Here is a 25,829-nt window from a genome sequence, read left to right as displayed (position 1 = left end):
TGAGCTGTTTGTAAACTTTGGAGATTAATCCCTGTTGGTCACATCGTTTGCAAATATTTTCTCCCACTCTGTGGGTTGTCTTTTTGTTTTGATTATGGTTTCCTTTGCTGTGCAAAAGCATTTGAGTTTAACTAGGTCCCATTTGTTTGTTTTTATTTTCATTACTCTAGGAGACAGATTAAAAAACGATATTGCTGCAATTTATGACAAAAAGTATTCTGCCTATATTTTGCTCTAGGAGTTTTGTAATATCTGGTCTTACATTTAGCACTTTAATCCATTTTGAGTTTATTTTTTTGTATAGTGTTAAAGAATGTTTTAATTTCATCTTTTTACATGTAGCGGTCCAGTTTTCCCAGCATCATTTATTGAAGAGACTGTCTTTTCTCATCTATTGTATAGTCTTGCATCCTTTGTCATAGATTAATTGATCAGAGGTGTGTGGGTTTATTTCTGGGCTTTCTATCCTGTTTCATTGATCTATATTTCTGTTTTTCTGTGAGTACTATACTGTTTGGATGACTGTAGCTTTCTAGTGTAGGCTAAAGTCAGGGAGCCTTATTCCTCCAGCTCTGTTTTTCTTTCTCAAGACTGCTTTGGCTATTCAGGGTCCTCTGTGTCTCATACAAATTTTAAGATTTTTTGTTCCAGTTCTGTGAAAAATGGCATTGGTAAGTTGATAGGGATTTCATTGAATCTGTAGATTGCCTTGGATAGTATAGTCATTTTGACAATATGGATCCTTCCAATGCAAGAACATGGTATATCTTTCCATCTGTTTGTGTCATCCTCAATTTTTTTCATCAGCATCTTGTAGTTTTCAGAGTACAATTCTTTTGCCCCACTACATAGGTTTATTCCTAGGTATTTTATTATTTCTGATGTGATGGCAAATGGGATTGTTTCTTTAATTTCTCTCTCTGATTTTTCATTGTTAGTGTATAGAAATGCAGTAAATTTCTGTGTACTTATTTTGTATCCTGCAACTTTACTGAACTCATTGATGAGCTCTAGTAGTTTTCTGGTAGCATCTTCTGGATTTCTATGTATAGTATTGTGTCATTTGCAAACAGTGACAGTTTAACTTCTTTTCCAGTTTGGATTTCTTTTTCTTCTCTGGTTGCTGTGGCTAGGACTTCCAAAACTATGTTGAATAAATGTGGCAAGAGTGGATATCCTTGTCTTGTTCCTGATCTTAGGAAATGCTTTCAGCTTTTCACTGTTGAGTATGATGTTTGCTGTAGGTTTGTCGTATATGGCCTTTATTATGTTGAGGTAGGTTCCCTCCATGCCCACTTTCTGGAGAGTTTTTATCATAAATGGGTGTTGAATTTTGTCAAAAGCTTTTTCTGCAACTATTGAGATGATCATATGGTTTTTATTCTTTAGTTATTAATGTGGTGTATCACAGGGGTCCCCAACTCCCAGGCCACGGACCGGTACCAGTCCGCGGCCTGTTAAGAACTGGGCTGCACAGCAGGAGGTGAGCAGCGAGGAAGCAAAGCTTCATCTGCAGCTCCCCATCACTCACATTACCACCTGAACCATCCCCCCCACCTGCCACTGGTCTGTAGAAAAATTGTCTTCCACGAAATCGGTCCCTGGTGCCAAAAATGTTGGGGACCACTGGTGTATCACACTGATTGATTTGTGGATATTGAAAAATTCTTGCAGGAAAAATTCTTGCAGGAAAAATCCTGGGATAAATCCCAGTTGATCATGGTACATGATCTTTTCAGTGTATTGTTGGATTCAGATTGCTAGTATTTTGTTGAGAATTTTTGCATCTATGTTCATCAGTGATGTTGGTCTGTTTCTCTTTTTATGTGGTGTCTTTGTCTGGTTTTGGTATCAGGGTGATGGTGGCCTTGTAGGATGAGTTTGGGAGTGTTCCTTTCGCTGCAAGTTTTTGGAATATTTTCGGAAAGATAGGTGTTAACTCTTCTCTAAATGTTTGATAGAATGCACCTGTGAAGCCATCTGGTCCTGGAGTTTTGTTTGTTGGGAGTTTTTTTAAACAGAGTTTCAATTTTAGTACTTGTGATTGGTCTGTTCATATTTTTTGTTTCTTCCTAGTTCAGTCTTGGGAGATTGTACCTTTCTAGCAATTTGTCCATTTCTTCTAAGTTGTCCATTTTATTGGCATAGAGTTGCTTGTAGTAGTCTCTTATGATCCTTTGTATTTCTGTGGTGTCAGTAGTAGCTCCTCCTTTTTTATTTCTAATTTTATTGATTTGAGTCCTCTCCCTCTTTTTCTTGATGAGCCTGACAAATGGTTTATTAATTTTATCTTTGCAAAGAACCAGCTTTTAGTTTCATTGATCTTTGCTGTTGTTTTCTTCATCTCTATTTCATTTATTTCTGCTCTGATTCTTGTGATTTCTTTCCTGTTACTAACTTTAGATTTTGTTTGTTCTTCTTTCTCTAGTTGCTTTAGGTATAAGGTTAGGTTTTTTATTTGAGATTTTTCTTATTTCCTGAGGTAAGATTGTATTGCTGTAAACTTCCCACTTAGAACTGCTTTTTCCATGTCCCATAGGTTTTGGATCATTGTGTTTTCATTGTCATTTGTCTCTAGGTATTTTTCTTTTTATTTCCTCTTTGATTTCTTCAGTGATCTATTGCTTATGTAGTAACATATTGTTTAGCCTCCATGTGTTTGTGTTTTTTTACAGTTTTTTTCCTGTAATTGATTTCTAATGTTATAGTGTTGTAGTCAGAAAAGATGCTTGATATGACTTCAATTTTCTTAAATTTACCAAGGCTTCATTTGTGACCCAAGATGTGATCTATCCTGGAGAATGTTCCATGTGCACATGGAGGCTAAACAATGAGAAGAATGTGTATTCTGCTGCTTTTGGATAGAATGCTCTATAAATATCAATTAATTCCTTGTCTAATGTGTCATTTAAAGCCTGTGTTTCTTTATTAATTTTCTGTCTGGATGATCTGTCCATTGATGAAATTGGGGCGTTAAACTCCCCCACTATTATTGAGTTACTGTCAATTTCTCCTTTTATGGCTTTTAGTGTTTGCCTTATATAGTGAGGTGCTCTTATGTTGGGTGCATATATATTTACAATTGTTATATCTTCTACTTGGATTGATTCCCTTGATCATTATGTAGTGTCCTTCTTTGTCTCTTGTAACAGTATTTATTTTAATGTTTATTTTGTCTGATATGAGTATTGCTACTCCAGCTTTCTTTTGATTTCCATTTGCGTAGAATACATTTTTCCATCCCCTCACTTTCAGTCTGTATGTGGCCCTAGATCTGAAGTGGGTGTCTTGTAAACAGTGTATATATAGGTCTTATTTTCTATGTCTGCACAATTGCTGGTTTTGATATCATATTTGTGTGCAGATGATTTCCTCCCTGTACTGTAATTTTGCCTTTACTGGTGAGCTTTTCCATTCATAATTTTCTTATTTCTAGTTGTGGCCTTTTCTTTTCTGCCTAGAGAAGTTCCTTTAGCATTTGTTGCAAAGCTGGTCTGGTGGTACTGAATTCTCTTAGCTTTTGCTAGTCTGTAAAGCTTTTGATTTCTCCATCATATCTGAATGAGATCCTTGCTGGGTAGAGTATTCTTGGTTGTAGGTTTTTCCCTTTCATCACTTTAGATATATCATGCCACTCCCTTCTGGCCTGCAGAGTTTCTGTTGAGAAATCAGCTGATAACCTATGGGAATTCCCTTGTATGTTATTTGTTGCTTTTCCCTTGTTGCCTTTAATATTTTTTCTTTGTCTTTCATTTTTGTCAGTTTGATTACTATGTGCCTTGCCATGTTCCTCCTTGGGTTTATCCTCCCTGGGACTCTGTGATTCCTGGACTTGGGTGACTCTTTCCTTTCCCATGTTAGGGAAGTTTTCATATATTATTTTCAAATATTTTCTCAGGTCTTTTGTCTCTCTCTTCTCTTTTTGGGACCCCTATAATGCTAATGTTGGTGAGTTTAATGTTACCTCAGAGATCTATTAGACTGTCCTCATTTCTTTTCATTCTTTATTCTTTATTCTGTTCCTCAGCTGTGAATTCCACCATTCTGTCTTCCAGGTCACTTATCCATTCTTCTGCCTCAGTTATTCTGCCATTGATTCCTTCTAGCGTATTTTTCATTTCAGTTACTGTATTGTTCATGTCTGTTTGTTTGTTCTTTAGTTCTTCTAGGTCTTTGTTAAACATTTCTCATATCTTCTCGATCTGTGCCTCCATTCTTTTTCTGAGATCTTGGATCATCTTTACTATCATTACTCTGAATTCTTTGTCAAGTAGATTGCCTATCTCCACTTCACTTCTGGGCTTTTATCTTGTTCCTTCATCTAGGACGTATTCCTCTGGCCGTCTCATTTTTTCTAACTTTCTGTAAATATGGTTTCCATTCTGTAGGCTGCAGGGTCATTGTTCTTCTTGCTTCTGCTGTCTGCTCCCTGGTGGATGAGGCTGTAAGAGGCTTGTGCAGGCTTCCTGGTGGGAGGGACTGGTTCCTGCCAACTGGTGGGTGGACCTGGGTCTTGTCCCTCTGGTTGGCAGGGCCATGTCGGGGTGTGTTTATCAGGGAGCTGTGTGCCCAGAAAGACTTTAAGCTGCCTGTCTGCTGATGGGTGGGGCTGTGTTCCTGCCCTGTTGGTTGTCTGGCCTGTAGTGTCCCAGCACTGGAACCTACAGGCTGTTGGGTGGGGCCACTCTTAGTGAGAAAATGCAGCCTCCAAAAGGGCTCACACCAATGAGTACTCACCAGAACTGCTGCTGCCAGTGTCTTTGTCCCTGCATTGAGCCACAGCCACACCCCGCCTCTGCAGCAGACCCTCCAGTACTAGCAGGTAGGTCTTGCCCAGTCTCTTATGAGGTCACTGCTTTTTTCCCTGAGTCCTGGTGCACACAAGGCCCTGTGTGTGCCCTCTAAGAGTGGAGGTTCTGTTTCCCCCAGTCCTGGGGAATTCCTCGATTAAACCCTGCTGGCCTTCAAAGCCAGATTCTCTGGTGTCTCCTCCTCTCATTGCCAGACCCCCAGTCTGGGGAGCCTGACATGGGGCTCAGAACTTTCACTCCTGAGTGAGAACTTCTGTGGTATAATTATTTCCAGTTTGTGGGTCGTCCACCTGGCATGTATGGGATTTGATTTTAACACAGTTGAGCCCCTCTTACCATCTCACTGTGGCTTCTTCTTTGTCTTTGGTTGTAGGGTATCTTTTTTGGTAGGTTCCAGTGTTTTTTTGTTGATGGTTATTCAGCAGTTAGTTGTGATTCTGGTGTTTCCATGAGAGGAGATGAGCTCATGTCCTTCTACTCTGCCATCTTCTTAAAAGATTTTTAAAATATTGTTTTTCTAAGGAATATTTAAAAATTTAATCCTTTTCTTATTTTAGGCCAAACTCATTTTCTCCTCATCCTTCCGGTAGTCACTATGTGTGGCTAAATTAAGCATTGTATCTACCATTAGTAATTAATATTCAACTGAAAAACAGTGCCAAAAAAAGTTTCAAACTTGAAAACTAAAGTATTTTGGAATATAAATTTTGAGAAGAATATTTCCAACACTTTTCCATTCTGTAACATTTCAATAGTATTTAGAATGCGAAATGAGTTTCACAATTTTAAAAAATGTCCACAGTACTGTTGTGAAGAAAATAGGTAGTATGCATTGTGTGATTACAATCAGCTACCAGCTGAATATGTTAGACCACATTTTATGCACAATAGTTACAAATTGGTAATTATTAAAAGATAAAGAAATTAAAGTTGATGTGCTAAGCTCTCAGCTAAGAGAGTACATTGTCAACTTGAGACTATATTATAGTGATTGGTATGTAGATGTTTAGGATAAACAGTATTGTCTATGAAAACAGAATAAACTGGAACCTTAAGCTTTAGCACAGCAAAATTTTCTTTGAGTGTAGCTTTAGGTCTATAATGTTGAAGCAAGCTTATGAAGTATTTCTGAGGGTATACATTATATCTATTTGAACTGGTAATATTATGACTAAGTAATAATAGGAAAGGGAAAGACAAGTAGAGGAAGAATAGCAAGAAGGAGGAAGAAGAGGAGAAGAATTACTTTTAGGTTACAGAGCATTTTTAAGATGTTACTACATAAAAATCCTATGAAATGGATATTATTATTTTTGTTTCATAGATAAGGATACTGAGGCCCAATTTTTAAGTGAGTTACGTAACATCATATAAGTGTAATTGGAACCACATGAAATTGGTATTGTAGGATAAATATCATTAGTTTCAATATCTCTTAAGATACTCAAGTGTCTGTGCATGTGTGTGTGTATTCGCTAAATCACTTCAGCATCAATGAATAATCATTTTGCCATATGCTCCCAAAGTGAAATAAAAATAATGTCTACTTCCAACAGCTCATGCTTTATAACCATTTTATAACATTTAGAAAGTTTAACTAGAAACCTTTTCTCTTGGGCTGTATTTGAATGATAATGTCCTTAGCAAAAAGATGCATCATTATTGTGATTAATCTCATTTGGTGACAGTACCATTGCAAAACTAAATTATCACACTAGAAAGAAACAAAATCAGTAACTCCATTTAGCATATTTGGTGATGATGCTTGTTCAAGTATTTCAAAATTCACATTAAATTACCTCCATATGGCATTAAACACTGTTCATTGCCTGCTGAAGACCTCAGTCTAAAAAAATCAGTGATTTTTCCATTCCTATTGCATGCATGTGTTTAGACCTGTCAGCTACTTGAGATAAAACTGGTATTCGAAGGGAAACCACTACTATTAGTGCTGTTTTTGGAATCATTCTTTGCCTATGATTTTCAGGTGTGCAGTTCTTTTCCTATTTGGAAAACATATTTTTCAGTAAACGTGGTCTCATAATATTCTCCATAACTCCTGACCCTAGATGAGATAGTGTTGCCACGTTTTGAGTTTCTTATTTCCATTCTTAATCTATTCTATACCAGTCAACTTGGTTTTATAGCACCATTTCATTTACCCTGATTTAAAACTCAAGTTGGAGTTCCATGAAACATTTAATTCTTCCATTTTAAGAAGACCAAAAACTATCTTGTTTCAAATAAACAGTTTTAGTTGTGTTTACCTGTCCTGCCCCATGGATATTATTCCTTCCTCTCCACAGCACAACCTACACACCTTTGTTATCTACTTGTGAAGTATATAGCTCTTTGTATACTCACCATCCTCACTGGAAGTAAGTCATTGGCAGTAAGCTCACTGACACTGGGGCCTTGTCTCATGTATCTTCAACATCTCACCACCGGGCTAGACATTTCTACTGAGTAAATAACTGTCAACTGAATAGGAACATTTATAATGGCTCACGGCTAAAGTGTGTATGCTTACTTTGCTATGCACTTTACTTCTGTTACCTTAGTTAATCCTTGCAGCAAGTCATGAAATAGATGCTACCATTATCCTCACTTTAGATATGAGGAAACTGAAACAACTGAGAAAGATGAAGTCACACAATGTTTTACACAATCATTATAGTGGTGAAGCCGGAATCCAATCCCAAGCAGCCTGACTCCAGAGTCAATGCCTTCAAGCACTGTCCCACAGCCCTGTTTTGCTTAAGAAGTATTTGGCATCAAAGAACTGATGATTCTTAATTACCAAGACTGTTTTATGACTTTTATCGATTACATTTGATATAGAATTACATTGCCATTTAATATGTTTTAGTCATCATGGGTGATGGTTAATTTTATGTGTCACTTTGACTGCACCCAAGTATGCCCAGATAGCTGGAAAAACGTTATTTCTAGGCGTGTCTGTAAGGGTGTTTCTGGAAGAGATTAGAATTTGAATCAGTAGACTGAATAAAGAAGATCCACCCTCACTAATGTGGGCAGGCAGCATCCAAACTGTTGAGGGCCTGCAAAGATAGACAGGCAAAGGAATTTTCTCTCTCTTCTTGACTTGGGACAGCCATCTTCTCCCGCTGTCTGACTTTGGAGCTCCCGGTTCTCAAACCTTCATACTCAGTAACTTATACCAGCAGCCCCATGGTTCTCAGCACTTCACAGCCTCGGACTGGGAACCACATCTTCGGCTCCCCCAGTTCTTGGGCCTTTGGACTAGGACTGAATTATACCACAGGCTTTCATGCTTCTCCAGCTTGCAGATTGCATTTTATGGGACTTCTTGGCCTCCATAAACTGCATAAGCTGATTCCCATAATAAATCTCCTCTTATACATATCTGTATATCCTGTTGGTTCTGTTTCTCTGGAGAACTCTGACTAATATATCATGGCTTGTGTGTTTGTTTGCATTTCAGTAAATAAGAACCCTTTCTTATCCATGCTTTAGAGATGAGTGGACTGGTTAAGGTATTCCAAAACTAAAAAAAAAGATATTCCCAAACTGTAGATCATCCAAAATGCTTTTTATATTTGGCATACTGTTTTTTGTTTTGTTTTTTTGCATCAGAATTGACATTCTAAAGACGTTTTTTAGACTTTAAGTTTTATGTACATACAGACTGGATCTTTCTCACCAATGAATCCTCAGCAACTAGCACAGTAGCTAGACCATAAGTGTTCAGAAAATTTTGAGTTTCATGACTAACTATTACTCTTGACATTGTTTTTCTCTAAAAACAAGGCAAAGTGAGTAGTGCAGAAGATACATTGGGATCATAAAAGATTTGTAACAAAAAAGAATCAAGTTGGACTAGTGTTTGATCACCAAAAAAGATAAATCAATAGTTATTTTTTCTACCCTTTCTTACCCCAGCCAAATTTGAGATGGTCATATAGTTTCAATGCATGAAAAATATCTATGCTGGATCATAAACAGAGGCTATAAAATTAGAAGTAGAAAATTTAATAATTCTCTGCCTTGTAGAGGTTAAATGTGGTCTTAGGAGAAGGTGAAAGATTATCATCCAAAATCCTATTTAGCCCTAAGTTTTGAGAAGTGTCTTACTAATTAACTCAGCTCTTCGAAATATGTGTCAATAAATGCTTATCAGATCAACATGTACTAGCCCCCAAATAGAATGAGAAGAGAAGTATTTTGGAAACGGCACTGTACTTTCTTTTCTCCTGAGGCCCCTTCCCATATTGACAGCTAGCTATAAAGCATCCACTGATCCAAAAGGTAGTTGTCACATCAGAACCGGGGGAAAAACAGGCATTAAATTCATGCTGAGATATAAAATGCAGTGTTTTGGAAGACTGCCTGGTCTAGTTTTTACCAACTCTGGAATAGTTTTAAAAATAACAGGGAACTCTCTAGGTTGCAAGAAAAAGGGTAAAAATAAGAGAACTATGGAGTTAGACATTGCCAGTGGTCTCTGAGTTGACTTAGGTTTAGATCCCTAATTCAAAGTAGTGATTGCGGAAACCTCAAAGGAATTAGAGATCGAAGAGTGGAGACCACATGCATATTTCTGAACCGATTACCAATTTAGCATCTCAGGGCATGTAAGAGTTTAGCAGATGGAAAGAGGGAAGTGCATCTTATTATGAGGAAAACAGTATACATAAAAGCAGGGAGATCTTTATATTCACCTTTTCTCTATCACTATGAGGTACCTGTATCCTCATGAATTGCTTCTTATCATCAATCAAGACTTGCCTCCTCAGACCATATATAACAGACAAAAGCAGCAAGTTTTGCCACAATATCAGAGTATAGTTTGCTTATTCTTCTACCCTTTTTAGAGTCTTCCTAAAACAGCATATCAATTATCAAGTTAGTTGAAACATGATTTGATCAGGTTAATAGATGGAACATTGATTCAACACACAGTCTCATTAATTTCACTGCCATGGAGTTAAACCAGCCTGATCCTACTTTCATCTCTGAAGGATAGTATTTGACCAGTTTAACTGGAAAATGTTGTATAGTTGGAAAATATTTTCCAACTTGCAAAAAAAGCACTAATCTTTATCCTCGTGATAAAGATGCTAATAAAGATTGAGGAAGAAATCCCAGTTGAGATGTATAAAAATGAACTTCCAAGGAAATTTCAGGAAGACTAAAAATAAAGTTAATTTTGGAATAAACTTAAAAATTACCATGAAATATTTCTGAGTAAATAAAATCATACAGGTTTATAAAAGAAGACATGCTACAGGGTAAACTTATACAATGTGAAAATGTCAACTTTTTAAATTCAAACAGAAAGTCACAAAAATTATAATCATCCTCATCAGTTCACTCAGTCCCATGTAATTAATGTTTTTTTCATCTTGATCTTTTGTTAGCACTTTTATGAGTTCACCAGTTTTCCATTAGAGTTCTGAAAATGCTTATTCATTCAGTTCAGCAGTATAGTCAGTTACCAAAAACCTGTACTTGTCAGAGTCTTTTCCCTGAATTCCTTGAAGATAAAACCCTTTTATAGGAACATATTTGCAAAAGCATTAGAGTACACCCAGAATCGTCTGTAAATGACAAAAGACTTAAAAATGACCATGGTTAAAGATTTGATGAAAGTTCATAATAATGCAATTGACAAGGAAATTTAGTTATTTCTGAGATATACATTTTAAAGTAACAACTAGAATTATGACTTATAACATTATACCAGAACATATAAGATTTTTAGAAATTTCATGTAATGTCTGAAACACTTATATTAACATATTTCCATACAAATAACCCAAAGAAAGTTTACTATTAGTTGTTTCATTTGTTTTTTTATACTGCAGGTTCTTATTAGTCATCAATTTTATACACATCAGTGTAAACATGTCAATCCCAATCGCCCAATTCAGCACACCACCATCCCCACCCCACCACGGTTTTCCCCCCTTGGTGTCCACACATCTGTTCTCTACATCTGTGTCTCAACTTCTGCCCTGCAAATTGGCTCATCTGTACCACTTTTCTAGGTTCCACATACATGCGTTAATATACGATATTTGTTTTTCTCTTTCTGACTTACTTCACTCTGTATGACAGTCTCTAGACTGTCCACGTCTCAACAAATGACTTAGTTTTGTTCCTTTTTATGGCTGAATAATATTCCATTGTATATATGTACCACTTATTCTTTATCCATTCATCTGTTGACGGACATTTAGATTGCTTCCATGTCCTGGCTATTGTAAATAGTGCTGCAATGAACATTGGGGTGCATGTGTCTTTTTGAAGTATGGTTTTCTCTGGGTATATGCCCATTAGTGGGATTGCTGGATCATATGTAATGCTATTTTTAGTTTTTTAGAGGAACCTCCATACTGTTCTCCATAGTGGCTGTATCAATTTACATGCCCACCAGCAGTGCAAGAGGGTTCCTTTTTCTCCACACCTTCTCCAGCATTTGTTGTTTGTAGATTTTCTGATGATGCCCATTCTAACTGGTGTGAGGTGTTACCTCATTGTAGTTTTGATTTGCATTTCTCTAATAATTAGTGATGCTGAGCAGCTTTTCATGTGCTTCTTGGCCATCTGTATGTCTTCTTTGGAGAAATGTCTATTTAGGTCTTCTGCCCATTTTTGGATTGGGTTGTTTGTTTCTTTAATATTGAGCTGCATGAGCTGTTTATATATTTTGGAGATTAATCCTTTGTCCATTGATTCGTTCGCAAATATTTTCTCCCATTCTGAGGGTTGTCTTTTTGTCTTGTTTATGGTTTCCTTTGCTGTGCAAAAACTTTTAAGTTTCATTAGGTCCCATTTGTTTATTTTTGTTTTTATTTCCATTACTCTAGGAGGTGGATCAAAAAAGAGCTTGCTGTGATTTATGTCAAAGAGTGTTCTTCCTATGTTTTCCTCTAAGAGTTTTATAGTGTCTGGTCTTACATTTAGGTCTCAAATCCATTTTGAGTTTATTTTTGTGTATGGTGTTAGGGAGTGTTCTAATTTCATTCTTTTACATGTATCTGTCCAGTTTTCCCAGCACCACTTATTCAAGAGACTGTCTTTTCTCCATTGTATATCTTTGACTCCTTTGTCATAGATTAGTTGACCATAGGTGTGTGGGTTTATCTCTGGGCTTTCTATCTTGTTCCATTGATCTATGTTTCTGTTTTTGTGCCAGTACCATATTGTCTTGATTACTGTAGCTTTGTAGTATAGTCTGAAGTCAGGGAGCCTGATTCCTCCAGCTCCGTTTTTTTCCCTCAAGACTGCTTTGGCTATTCGGGGTCTTTTGTGTCTCCATGCAAATTTTAAGATGATTTGTTCTAGTTCCGTAAAACATGCCATTGGTAATTTGAAAGGGATATCATTGAATCTGTAGATTGCTTTGGGTAGTATAGTCATTTTCACAGTATTGATTCTTCCAATCCAAGAACATGGTATCTCTCTCCATCTGTTGGTATCATCTTTAATTTCTTTCATCAGTGTCTTATAGTTTTCTGCATACAGGTCTTTTGTCTCCCTAGGTAGGTTTATTCCTAGGTGTTTTATTCTTTTTGTTGCAGTGGTAAATGGGAGTTTTTCCATAATTTCTCTTTCAGATTTTTCATCAGTGTATAGGAATGCAAGAGATTACTGTGCATTAATTTTGTATCCTGCTACTTTACCAAATTCATTGGTTAGTGCCAGTAGTTTTCTGGTGGCATTTTTAGGATTCTCTATGTATAGTATCATGTCATCTCCAAACAGTGACAGTTTTATTTCTTCTTTTGCAATTTGTATTCCTTTTATTTCTTTTTCTTCTCTGATTGCTGTGGCTAGGACTTCGAAAACTATGTTGAATAATAGTGGTGAGAGTGGACATCCTTGCTTTGTTCCTGATCTTAGAGGAAATGCTTTCATTTTTTTCACCATTCATTTCAATTTTTCACCATTGAGAATGATGTTTGCTGTGGGTTGGTCATATATGGCCCTTATTATGTTGAGGTAGGTTCCCTCTATGCCCACTTTCTGGAGAGTTTTTATCATAAATGGGTGTTGAATTTTGTCAGAAGCTTTTTCTGCATCTCTTGAGATGATCATATGGTTTTTATTCTTCCATTTGTTAATATGGTGTATCACATTGACTGATTTGCGTATATTGAAGAATCCTTGCATCCCAGGGATAAATCCCACTTGGTCATAGTGTATGATCCTTTTAATGTGTTGTTGGATTCTGTTTGCTAGTATTTTGTTGAGGAATTTTGCATCTATATTCATCAGTGATATTGGTCTGTAATTTTCTTTTCTTGTAGTATCTTTGTCTGGTTTTGGTATCAGGGTGATGGTGGCCTCATAGAATGAGTTTGGGAGTGTTCCTTCCTCTGCAATTTTTTGGAAGAGTTTGAGAAGGATGGGTGTTAGCTCTTCTCTAGATGTTTCATAGAATTCAGCTGTGAAGCCATCTGGTCCTGGACTTTTGTTTGTTGGAAAATTTTTAATCACAGTTTCAATTTCATTACTTGTGATTGGTCTGTTCATGTTTTCTGTTTCTTCCTGATTCAGTCTTGGAAGGTTATACATTTCTAAGAATTTGCCCATTTCCTCCAAGTTGTCCATTTTATTGGCATACAGTTGCTTGTAATAGTCTCTTAGGATGCTTTGTATTTCTGCAGTGTCTGTTGTAACTTCTCCTTTTTCATTTCTAATTTTATTGATTTGAGTCCTCTCCCTCTTTTTCTTGATGAGTCTGGCTAATGGTTTATCAATTTTGTTTATCTTCTCAAAAAAACAGCTTTTACTTTTATTGATCTTTGCTATTGTTTTCTTTGTTTCTATTTCATTTATTTCTGCTCTGATCTTTATGATTTCTTTCCTTCTGCTAAATTTGGGTTTTGTTTGTTCTTCTTTCTCTAGTTCCTTTAGGGGTAAGGTTAGATTGTTTACTTGAGATTTTTCTTGTTTCTTGAGGTAGGCTTGTATAGCTATAAACTTCCCTCTTAGAACTGCTTTTGCTGCATCCCATAGGTTTTGGATCATAGTGTTTTCATTATCATTTGTCTCTAGGTATTTTTTGATTTCCTCATTTATTTCTTCAGTTATCTCTTGGTTATTTAGTAACGTATTGTTTAGCCTCCATGTGTTTGTGGTTTTTACGATTTTTTCCCTGTAACTCATTTCTAGTCTCATAGCTTTGTGGTCAGAAAAGATGCTTGATATGATTTCAATATTCCTAAATTTACTGAGGCTTGATTTGTAACCCAAGATGTGATCTATCATGGAGAATGTTGATGCACACTTGAGAAGAAAGTGTAATCTGCTGTTTTTGGATGGAATGTCCTATAAATATCAATTAAATCTATCTGGTCTATTGTGTCATTTAAAGCTTCTGTTTATTTTCATTTTGGACGATCTGTCCATTGGTGTAAGTGAGGTGTTGAAGTCCCCCACTATTACTGTGTTACTGTCGGTTTCCTGTTTTATAGCTGTTAGCAGTTGCCTCACGTATTGAGATGCTCCTATGTTGGGTGCATATATATTTATAATTGTTCTATCTTCTTCTTGGATTGATGCCTTGATCATTATGTAGTGTCCTTTCTTGTCTCTTGTAACATTCTTTATTTTAAAGTCTATTTTATCTGATATGAGTATAGCTACTCCAGCTTCCTTTTGATTTCCATTTGCATGGAGTATCTTTTTCCATCCCCTCACTTTCAGTCTGTATGTGTCCCTAGGTCTGAAGTGGGTCTCTTGTAGACAGCATATGTATGGGTCTTGTTTTTCTATCCATTCAGCGAGCCTGTGTCTTTTCGTTGTAGCATTTAATCCATTTACATTTAAGGTAATTATCAATATGTATGTTTGTATTACCATTTTCTTAATTGTTATGGGTTTGTTTTTGTAGATCCTTTTCTTCTCTTGTGTTTCCCACTTAGAGAAGTTCCTTTAGCGTTTATTGTAGAGCTGGTTTGGTGGTGCTGAATTCTCTTAGCTTTTGCTTGTCTGTAAAGCTTTTGATTTCTCCATCAAATCTGAATGAGATCCTTGCTGGGTAGAGTAATCTTGGTTGTAGGTTCTTCCCTTTCATCACTTTAAATGTATTGTGCCACTCCCTCTGGCTTGTAGAGTTTCTGCTGAGAAATCAGCTGTTAACGTAATGGGAGTTCCCTTGTATGTTATTTGCCATTTTTCCCTTGCTGCTTTCAATAATTTTTCTTTGTCTTTATTTTTTGCCAATTTGATTACTATGTGTCTCAGCGTGTTTCTCCTTGGGTTTATCCTGTATGGGACTTGCTGTGCTTCCTTGACTTGGATGGCTATTTCCTTTCCTATGTTAGGGAAGTTTTCGACTATAATCTCTTCAAATATTTTCTTGGGTCCTTTCCCTCTCTCTTCTCCTTCTGGGACCCCTATGATGCAAATGTTGTTGTGTTTAATGTTGTCCCAGAGGTCTCTGAGACTCTCCTCAAGTCTTTTCACTCTTTTTTCTTTATTCTGTTCTGCAGCAGTGAATTCCACCATCCAGGTCACTTATCCGTTCTTCTGCCTCAGTTATTCTGCTATTGATTCCTTCTAGTGTAGTTTTCATTTCAGTTATTGTATTGTTCATCTCTGTTTGTTTGCTCTTTAATTCTTCTAGGTCTTTGTTAAACATTTCTTGCATCTTCTCGATCTTTGCCTCCATTGTTTTTCCGAGGTCCTGGATCATCTTCACTATCATTATTCTGATTTTTTTTTCTGGAAGGTTGCCTATCTCCACTTCATTTAGTTGTTTTTCTGGGGTTTTATCTTGTTCCTTCATCTGGTATGTAGCCCTCTACCTTTTCATCTTGTCTGTCTTTCTGTGAATGTGGTTTTTGTTCCCCAGGCTGCAGGATTGTAGTTCTTCTTGCTGATGCTGTCTGCCCTCTGGTGGATGAGGCTATCTAAGAGGCTTGATGGCAGGGACTGGTGGTGGGTAGAGCTGACTGCTGCTCTGGTGGGCAGAGCTCAGTAAAACTTTAATCCATTTGACTGTTGATGGGTGGGGCTGTGTTTCCTCCCTGTTGGTTGTTTGGCCTGAGGCAACCCAACACTGGAGGCTACCTGGGCTCTGGTGGTGCTAATGACAGACTCTGGGAGGGCTCACGCTAAGGAGTACTTCTCAGAACTTCTGCTGCCAGTGTCCTTGTCCCCATGGTGAGCCACAGCCACCCCCCACCTCTGCAGGAGACCCTCCAATACTAGCAGGTAGGTCTGGTTCAGTCTCCCCTGGGGTCACTGCTCCTTCCCCTGCATCCCGATGAACACACTACTTTGTGTGTGCCCTCCAAGAGTGGAGTCTCTGTTTCCCCCAGTCCTGTCGAAGTCCTGCAATCAATTCCCACTAGGCTTCAAAGTCTGATTCTCTAAGAATTCCTCCTCCCATTGCCGGACCCCCATGTTTTGAAGCCTGACGTGGGGCTCAGAACCTTCACTTCAGTGAGTGGACTTCTGTGGTATAAGTGTTCGCCAGTCTGTGAGTCACCCACCCAGCAGTTATGGGATTTAACTGTGATTGCACCCCTCCTACCATCTCATTGTAGCTTCTCCTTTGTCTTTGGATGTGGGGTATCTTTTTTGGTGAGTTCCAGTGTCTTCCTGTCGATGATTGTCCAGCAGCTAGTTGTGATTCTGGTGTTCTTGCAAGAGGGAGTGAGAGCACGTCCTTCTACTCCGCCATCTTGGTTCCTGAAAATGTCACTTTATATTGCATGAAGATTCTTACCTTTCACCTGAAGTTGTTTCCTAAATGCCCAAGTACTCTACTACCAGCTGGAGTTTTAAAGAGGGTCCACTATTTTCTTGTTGAAGAGGCAGGTGGTTCTTTTGACGAGTATATATCTTAAGGCCACTTTGCCAACACTTTATTTGATGGACTGTCCACTCTGTCCAAAGGAAAACCAGAAAACTGGGGACTGGATTTAGTTTAAAAAATACTAGGACATCCTTATTTCAAATGACAGTTGAGTAATGGAAAATGATAAATTGAAAGCTGTTAGCATTAGTTCCATCTTCATTCAGGATCACTATGACCTTCTACAGCCTGTTTAAAGTTCACATTTATTTAACTGGAAAAATGGATAAGTCTAGTAGCATGAGCAAGGTGCAAGGCATATAGCTTTTCTTCCAACATGCTATGTGATTTTGGACACATTCCTTAATTCTTCTAAGCCTCAGTAACCTCATCTGTAAATGGGAATAATTAGAAGTACTAACTTCATAAACTTGTTTTGAAGACTAAATGAAATGATGCCTTTTGAGCATTTAACAGAAATCTTGTCACATCTTAATCACTTCATAGATATTACACACTATTACTGTAATAATACTGTACTTTTCTTTATGAATAACTTATTCTCCAAATTGTAAGGCATTTGGGAAATATTTGACATTTAAACTATATATGTTTTTATTTTTCAAATTTGTGTTGTAAAGAAAATTGCCTTATTTCATAAATTGTTTCCTGTATGTGCAGTTGTAAAAGATAAATATTGATGTTAAACATGCTAGTAGGTTTGCTAAGTGAATAGGACACAGTGATGACAAGAAAGAACAAAATGGATTGAAAATGAGTATTATTTAATTCAAATAGAAAGAAGGGTTATATTAGTGCATATTCTGTTTTGGCCATGTCAGCCATAAAATATTTTAAAGAGAAGAGCAGCAAAGCCCATGTGAGAAGGAGCAAGTTGAATGACAGAGAACAAAGAAAATGTTTAGTTACTAATTCCAGGATGGAGATGAGGTCAAGATGGTAGAAGTCCAGGAAACAAAATATTGGTTGACTTTGAAGAATCAAGTTTTGAGCTGAAAATATTAGGCATATGGGATGATATTCCAAAGAACCCAACACCAAAAATTCTTTAAAATTTTCATGTTTCTGACAATGTCTCTGAAAGAAAGAAAAGTCTAGGTGCTATTAAAATTAGAAGTAAAGGTGAAACTTAAGATAAAACATTAAACACTTGCAAATTAGTAAAATCAGTGAATAACTCTTTAATTGATTCATTCACGTACGGATGAATGCATTTATTTTATTTACACCGTGGCCTTATGTAAATTTTAGAATTGAAAGGAAACACTAATCTAATTCAAAATCTAATGCTTGAGTCCTGTTCTAAATGAGGCACATTAAATAAAGATAAGCTGAACTTAGAAACATTGAAATTGAAATCGGTGACATCGGTGACTTAAAAATGTGCAGATTCTCCAAATACAAACAAAATATCCCTATCTTGTCCAGTAGGTGGCAGTCACCCATATGAAAACCAGAGTCTTCCGGGGGATCTCAGTAGTCCCAGTCTGTGCTTAGCAAACTTCTTCATAAGTCTTACTATTCAGTGATGTTAAAGATGCCTATACTGTGCTTTCCTCTTTTGTTTCTCTGTACTTCACCATAAAATTCAGGCAAGATTGTGGTGAGAGAAGATAACCTTGCATACCTTCCTCTATTCACAGGCCACTTAGTGGCCATTCATTAAAAAATATTGTATTAGGGCTTCCCTGGTGGTGCAGTGGTTGGGAATCCACCTGCCGATGCAGGGGACGCGGGTTCGTGCCCCGGTCCGGGAGGATCCCGTGTGTCACAGAGCGGCTGGGCCCGTGGGCCGCGGCCGCTGGGCCTGCGCGCCTGGAGCATGTGCTCCGCGGCGGGAGGGGCCGCGGCGGTGAGAGGCCCGCGTACCGCAAAAAAAAAAAATATTGTATTGGTCATTTTCCAAATGCAAGACAGGTAATTTGGTGCTAGGGATATAAATATGGACTAACAAAGTCATAACACCCAAGGAATTGGAAGGAGGTTTTAGTCTAACTCAACATCCAAAGATTGAATCCTGTTTTAAGAGAGATGTTAAATAAAGGCAAGCTACCACAAATATTTTGTTGGAGCAAAAATAAGTCAATAATTTCAATAACTGTAATAAGTTATATGATTGAAATATGAACAAAGGGTTATGCTAGGACAAAACAAGGAAAGACTATAAATCAGCCTCAGAAGGTTAGGGAAGGCTTCCCACAAGAGATAATATTTGCGTTAAATCTGGATTGCTGAACTTTGAGTTCAGGCATGAACTGGTTGAAGGAAAAGAGAATAATCTACTAAGAAGCAGGTAAAGTAATTACAAAGACATAGTACCAGTGAAGAACTTGATGTTGTCCATTACAGTCTTGCAGAGATCCACCCAGTTAGGAGCTCTCTACCAGGTGACTGGAAATATGTCTGGACTTCAGGAGGGATTAAAGCTTAGGTTCTGGGAAAGCCCAGGCTATAGTAGAGTGATAAGGAGTTCAGCAAATGCTGAGGATGAAACCCTTGTAAACACTAGTTTTTAAGAGGTATAATCCTGACTAATCAAAAAAAAAAAAAAGCATGTGAAGAGCTAGAAGAATTATAAGACTGATGTGTTTCTGTAGGCAAGGGAGAAAAAAATTTCAAGAAGGAAGTGGTAGCTAAAGGAGACAAGATCGGCAGAATGGTCACAAAACAAAAACATGTCCATTTTGTTTTGAAAACCACAAAATAACAAAATCATTTGAATGGATAATGGAAATCCAAACCATATTATAGTTGGTTGAGGAAAAAAAATCAAAAAGTGAAGATGCAAGCATGAATAATTCTGGTAAGAAGTGACAAAGACTCTCTCATGGCTTCCAGCCGCTAAAGTCTTATCCCTAGCATGACCCTATCCCCTTCAAAATGCCTGCCCGGGAAAGTTCAAAGCTGCCAAATGAATGTGTTTTTTGTTACAATCAACACCTGAAGACAGGGCCCCTGTCCTCCAGTCTCTGTGGGAGGGTAGAAGCCTAACTTTTATAAGTCCTAGTGGAGGTTCTATCCAGTGCAGTAAGACAATGAAAATAAATAAATCTATAGAGATTGAAAAGGAAGAATTAAAACTATTTTTTAAAGATGACTTGATTCTACTTAGAAAAAGTGTACTTTTCTTAGAAAAAAATCCAAAACCATAGTATTATGAGGTAATTTGCAATGTTACTAGATACAAGGTCAATATAAAAAATCAAATGTATTTTAGACACTAGACATAAATAATTTGAAATTTCAATTTGAAAACAAATAATATTTACAAGACATCAAAACATCGAATACCTAGAAATGACTTTAACAAAAGATGTGCATGACCTCAACCAAAAAACTACATGTTATTTCTGAGAGAAATCAAAGAAGATCTAAATAAATGGAGAAAGTATTATCTTCATATATTAAGAGACTCAATGGTTTTAAAATCCCAGCTCTCTCCAGCTTGATATATATTCATTGCAATAGTGTGAAATTGAAATGCTGATTCTAAAATTTATATGGAAATCGAAGGACCTAGAATATCCAAGGAAATCTTGAAGAACAGCAATGTTGGAAGATTTCCATTACTAGGTATCACAAATTATTATAAAGCTACAGAAGTAAAGGCAGGGTGGTATTGATTCAAAGACAAACAAATACACTAATAGAACAAGAATAGAGTTTCCAGAACCAGACAAAGTTTACATGTTCACCTGATACACAACTAAGACCCCAAGGTAATTCAGGAGCATAAAGCTCATTTTTCCAATAAATGGTTTTTGGAAACCTATTTATTGGGTCAATTAGGTATGTATATTCAAAACTAAATCGTGACCTCTGCTTCATAACACATAATACACATTGCAAAAGATACAGACTTCAAAGAGAGGGGTAAAACAATAAAGCTTCTAGATACATCTCTGTGATCTGAAGTAGATGAAAATGTATTAAGTGGGACACAAAAGCACTATCCATAAAAGTTTTGTAAGCTGGACTTAATTTAAAATAAAAAAACCTTCTGTTTCTAAAAAGACAAAATTATAATGCAGGCTATATACTGAGAGAAGATATTCACAATACATGTATCTGACACAAACCTAATTTCAAATTATATTTAAAACTATTAGAAGAATGACACTGACAATTCAGATTTTTTTAAATGAGCAGAAAACTTGAACAGGCCCTTCATAAAAAAAGATCCTGATAGCCAAAACGTATATAAAAAGAAACTCAGCATACAAAGTCATCAGGGAAACGCAAATTAAAACCACAATGAGATACCATTATATTTCACCTGAATGGATAAAATGAAGAATTGGTAATACCAAGAGATGACAAGCATGTGGACCGATCTTTTAGTGCAGGCATTATACATGACTACTATCCTCCTGAGGAGGGTCTTGTTACACGTCTGACACCAGCCCACCTCCTTTGAGAGGCAGTTCCTGGCTTGATATTGGGCACTGGTTGGCACAGAGAGACTTGCTGGCTAACTCCTATTAGGCTTCAGATCTTATCTTAAATTTTCTTTCTCTGGTTAGTTCCAGATGGCCTCCTTCACATGTCTGATTGTTGGCTCTATGTCAGGTAAGGCAGGGGATGACTTGGCCATGTGTCCCTCATCATCCAGCAGGCTAGTCTGGGCCTGTTCCATGGTGGAAGACACACACACAAAACATAGCTATATCGATATCTATATAGATCTCTATATATCTTTGAACCTTTGATTCTATTCTGAGTAGATCTACAAAAGAAATGAGTGAATGTATTCACCAAAAGCCTGTATTAGAATGTTCATGACAACATTACTTGTAAGCCTCATTCTAAAACCTCATACTGAAAACAACAGGTAGTGTTCATGAATAGTAGGAGAGAGAAATAAATCACAAACTATCCATTCACTGCAGTTATGTAGGGCAATGAAAAAGAATGGGCTATTCCTACACACCCTAACATGATACAGACATAAGCTGAGCAAAAGAAGGCAGGCATAAGAGTATATAATATTATGTTGAAATTAAATTATGAAATTAGGAAGAAAGCAAAAACAACCTATGGTGATAGAGATCAGAATAGTAGTTTCCTTTGAGGGATTGTATATGCTGTTTGGGCAAGAGAAAGCCTGCTGGAGTGTTGGAAATGTTGTTGATTACATGGATATGTGTACGTGTGTGTGTGTGTGTGTTGTGTGTATAGAATATGCACATATGTTTTATATATGTAATGTGTTGAGTACATGGATATATATGTAAAAATATCAAGGTGTATACTTATGATCAATCTGATGCCTTATGTTATTGTACCTCAATAAAAAGACAAATGAAAAGAAAGTAGAGGAGATGGGGAATAATTAGAACAAGGCCCTGGAGATGGCTGAAGGGATGGGATTAAAAACACAGTTGAAAGATTTTCTTTGTAAAGGAAGAATGAATGCTACCACTTTCTCTGAAATTTGAGGGAAGGAGATAAGCATAAATATGAATATTAATTTGGGAAGAATTTTATTCTAAGTGAAAAGGAGTGGAAATATAAGGAATTCAAACTATTTTTTTAAACATCTTTATTGGGGTATAATTGCTTTACAATGGTGTGTTAGTTTCTGCTTTATAACAAAGTGAATCGGTTACACATATACATAGGCTCCCATAGGAATTCAAACTATTGATGGCCACAGGGAGTCAGTGGCATAGCGTTTGTAGCCTCTGCTCTAGACTCGTACTAGTTGTCATCAAAGCACAGAGGTCACACTATGCCACAGCATTCCCATCAGGTACTTTAAATTTCCATTTCATTTCATTTCATTTATTTCTGAAAAATGTTCCTCACTTCATTTCTACTCTCAACTTTATGTCTCTTTGGGGATATATGCATATGGCTGATTCACTTTGTTGTACAACAGAAACTAACAGAGCATTGTGAAGCAATTATACTCCAGTAAAGACGTATTAAAAAAAAAAAGACTAGCCAAGAAAATTATGCCCACATATAACAACTCAAAAAATGCGCCATGTCACTTTGGAATCTGATGTTTATCCTGTGATTTGTTCTAATGCATTTCTCTCAGTATTATCAAGATAAGGTGCTTTATGTTAATGTACTAAAATGACAGGAGCGCTATAATCATTTGTTTGGAATCTATGAAGTGTAAAGAAATCTTCATCTAATTTGAAATTAAATAGCCATTTACTGCATCCATTGCAAAAAAAAGAAAAAAAAAGCATCAATGTATTTCCCCTTCAAGTGGACACTAAGGAAGCCAAGAATTTCCAAAACAAGAAGTGCTTTTCTCAGATTTAGGAGATGGGAGAGCAGACCAGCCGGATTGTCATATTTCAAATGTACATGAACTGGCTCCGTGAAAGGTCGGGGGCCATCTCTGTGAGAGGAACACCAACGATACTGCCTTAGATTTTTAGAAAAGACAAATAGCCCTGTTTCCCCAGAGAATGCTGGGGAATTCTCTGGGGAAAGAGAATACATATAAAGCATTTTATATACTTTAAAGTATGAAGCATTTAAAGATAAATCAGTCTTAACTGCTCCTAGATGTTTTTGATCTCTAATCCACAATGCCTCACCAAAATCTAGAACCAGGAAGTATAATTATTCGAATAGCCCGAATCTGGCCCAGATATGAAAAATTTCTTTCTCAGAATTAGCAACACAGAGTTAAGGTTTGAGTCATAGCTCCTCGCCTAGGATAAGGGTCATTTTCGATATGAAGTAACAGATGTGGACAGGAGAGAAATCTCTGTGTCTAAGGGGTTTAGGGTCAACATTACATAAATTACCTGCTTATACAGGTCGCAGGGGTATTCCTTCTGCTTTAAAATTAATCCAGTTTCTAATCAGTAAGGATGTTTGCTTCTGGCTGCGATGATAATATATTCTTTGACCCGCCCCGCCCACACACATACACCATCAGTGAAGCAGAGGTTCATATTCCCTCTAATACTTGCTGCTTTATTTGGTCTTCCAGTTCCATCTGGAGCTACTAAGGAAGTTGTTTCTGAAAGCCCTAGAGAAAGCCCTAGGGTAAGCAATGGGAAGTCTTCCTGCGAAATCATGATTCAGAGGCCTGGAGACAGTTGGGTGGTACCAAAACCCTTCAAAAAACTTGATCAGATTGGAGCAACAATGGCTGTCTGCCCTACCAGCTGCCAGGAGATACATCTGTAGGAAATATTGTTACTGGAGAATAACTAGGTTTTACTCATCTGTATAGAATTTGAAATTCAACCTCTAACATTTCAGAAAAATAGAGCTTAATGCTAAAACTGCCTCAGTATGCTTTGTGCTGAAAATTCCACGAGGCAGTACTAGGCAAAAGGAGTTAGGATACAGATTATACTCAAAGGGAATGACCTATAGGTTAAATAAAATAGCCAGGAGTAGTGGCTGTACAAACTGCAACAGCATCAGACAACAAAGAAGCCTGTTGAAAGATGCTCTGGGCTTTTATCTTTACAATAGCTCCTTATATCTGTATAGCTCTCTAAAGATTACAAAACACTTTAAACACATTATAAACCACCACCTCACCTCCATCCTCCAAAATCCTATAGCAGGAAAACCAAGGAGAAGAGTGGAAAGGAAACATAACTGTGGCTACATATGTCCTATTTCTGGAATGGCATTTTGCAATTTCTGTCAGTCTTGTTTTGTTGCCAAAGGGTGAGGAGAGTTTCTCGAAATGTTGTGAGTTCTTGGTTATGGTTACCTTCTTTTCTTGATTAACTATATTTGTAAACACCTAATTCAGGGCTTCTTCATTTTGTCACTATTGACATTTGGGTTGAGATAATTCTTTGTTGTGGAGGGTGTCCCATGCATTGTAGAATATTTAGCAGCATCGCTGTTCTCTACCCACTAGATGCCAGTAGTCATAAATGTTGGCAAGTGGATTGGGAACTGGAGGGAGAGAGATTAATAAGGCAAGAGAACATAGTAGCTGCTTTGATTCAAATAAATTCTTATACAAAAAAATTCATGTTAAAACTTGAAAGAATTGTTACTTAACAAATCTGCTTACCACACACTAAACAGAATATTGTTGATTCTTTTGGACATCAAGTAAAGAGATAAGTTCCAACATTTACTGCATCAGTGATTCTCTTTGTTATATTGTGGGAGAATTTATTGTAACATTTACTTTAGTATTTCTCTACATTTTAGAGTTCATCCTAATACAAGGTCTTTCCAAAAGGTCAGAATTGGGTTCCTCATTCTTTCTACCCTCTCTTTCCTGTAACTGACTCAGAAGACATCACATCTGACTAGAGTTACATTATACAGAACTCTTGCTGAATCTTTTGATTCACATGTTTTCTCTTCCTTTTTGTGAAAACAGAACCAGCATTTGCATAATCCCTTACAAACTAATGATAAAAGACAGATGTTCATTCCTCAAATCAATGTATTTCAAGAGATAATCTTAAAAAAGTTTAAATAATCTCAAGTGGAAAAAGAAACTCATCAAAGACAAGTGAGATAGGGAGGGTGGGAGGGAGAGGCAAGAGGGAGGAGATACGGGGATATATGTATGTGTATAGCTGATTCACTTTGTTATACAGCAGAAACTAACACACCATTGTAAAGCAATTATACACCAATAAAGATGTTAAAAAAAAAAAGACAAGTGAGAGCAAAACTTTCTAGAATTAAAATATTTGATAGAACTTTAAAAAGGAATCAATGAGAATCAGGTGTTAATAAATGTTAATTAAGCTAATTTGAAATAGGGAGAGCTATTTTCAATTTTGGGGTAATGTCTGAACTTGAAAAAAAAACAAAATGTCAACTTGACCTTAACAGAAACTTGGCAACACAGAGGAGCTCATCTGGATCTTGTAAGGTTCCAGCAATTCAGGAACAATCAGATATTCCAAATTGAGAGAAACTGAAATCCAGTCAAGAATTAGGCTAATTGAGAATGAGGTGTGAAAGTGAAAAGTGTTTTGGATGTTCCTATTTGCTGAAACTTAAGAGGCATGGGAATCAAATGAACACTGAAAGTAACTTTCTCGAATAAAGCAGACGTCTCTGATGTATTAAAGAGTAGAGTTAATCTTTCAACTTGAAATCAGGTATCTTATTTATTTACAGGGGGATTTACAGTCCTGTTGCCCTGGCTTTCAGGTGCACTTGAGGAAAACACCCTATGAAGTATCCAGTTTGTATGTTGTCTGTAAATTTTATATTCCTTTAAATGCAAAGCC

At 36.9% G+C, this 25,829-nt stretch overlaps 1 protein-coding gene across 6 annotated transcripts in view; it reads left to right on the top strand.

The window, feature by feature from the left end:
- Positions 1 to 25,829, top strand: part of LOC111173812 (uncharacterized) — a 154,657-nt gene that overhangs the window by 103,054 nt on the left and 25,774 nt on the right. For 2 of the 6 annotated variants that reach the window (XR_016394969.1, XM_089920961.1), the window contains exon 3: positions 25,717 to 25,787. The exons of the other annotated variants lie outside the window; for them this stretch is intronic. Coding sequence is in view for 1 of the 2 variants with exons in the window: in XM_089920961.1 (XP_089777087.1) it covers positions 25,717 to 25,759 (43 nt within the window). In the remaining variant the exon portion in view is untranslated. The remainder of the gene's footprint in view (positions 1 to 25,716; positions 25,788 to 25,829) is intronic. 6 annotated transcript variants of the gene reach the window in all.

Source organism: Delphinapterus leucas, chromosome 11 (genome assembly GCF_059928025.1).
Source record: "Delphinapterus leucas isolate spDelLeu-1000000601 "Yukka" chromosome 11, BTC_Dleu_Yukka2, whole genome shotgun sequence".
Lineage (NCBI taxonomy): Eukaryota > Metazoa > Chordata > Mammalia > Artiodactyla > Monodontidae > Delphinapterus > Delphinapterus leucas.
This window is presented reverse-complemented; position numbering and strand designations above follow the sequence as displayed.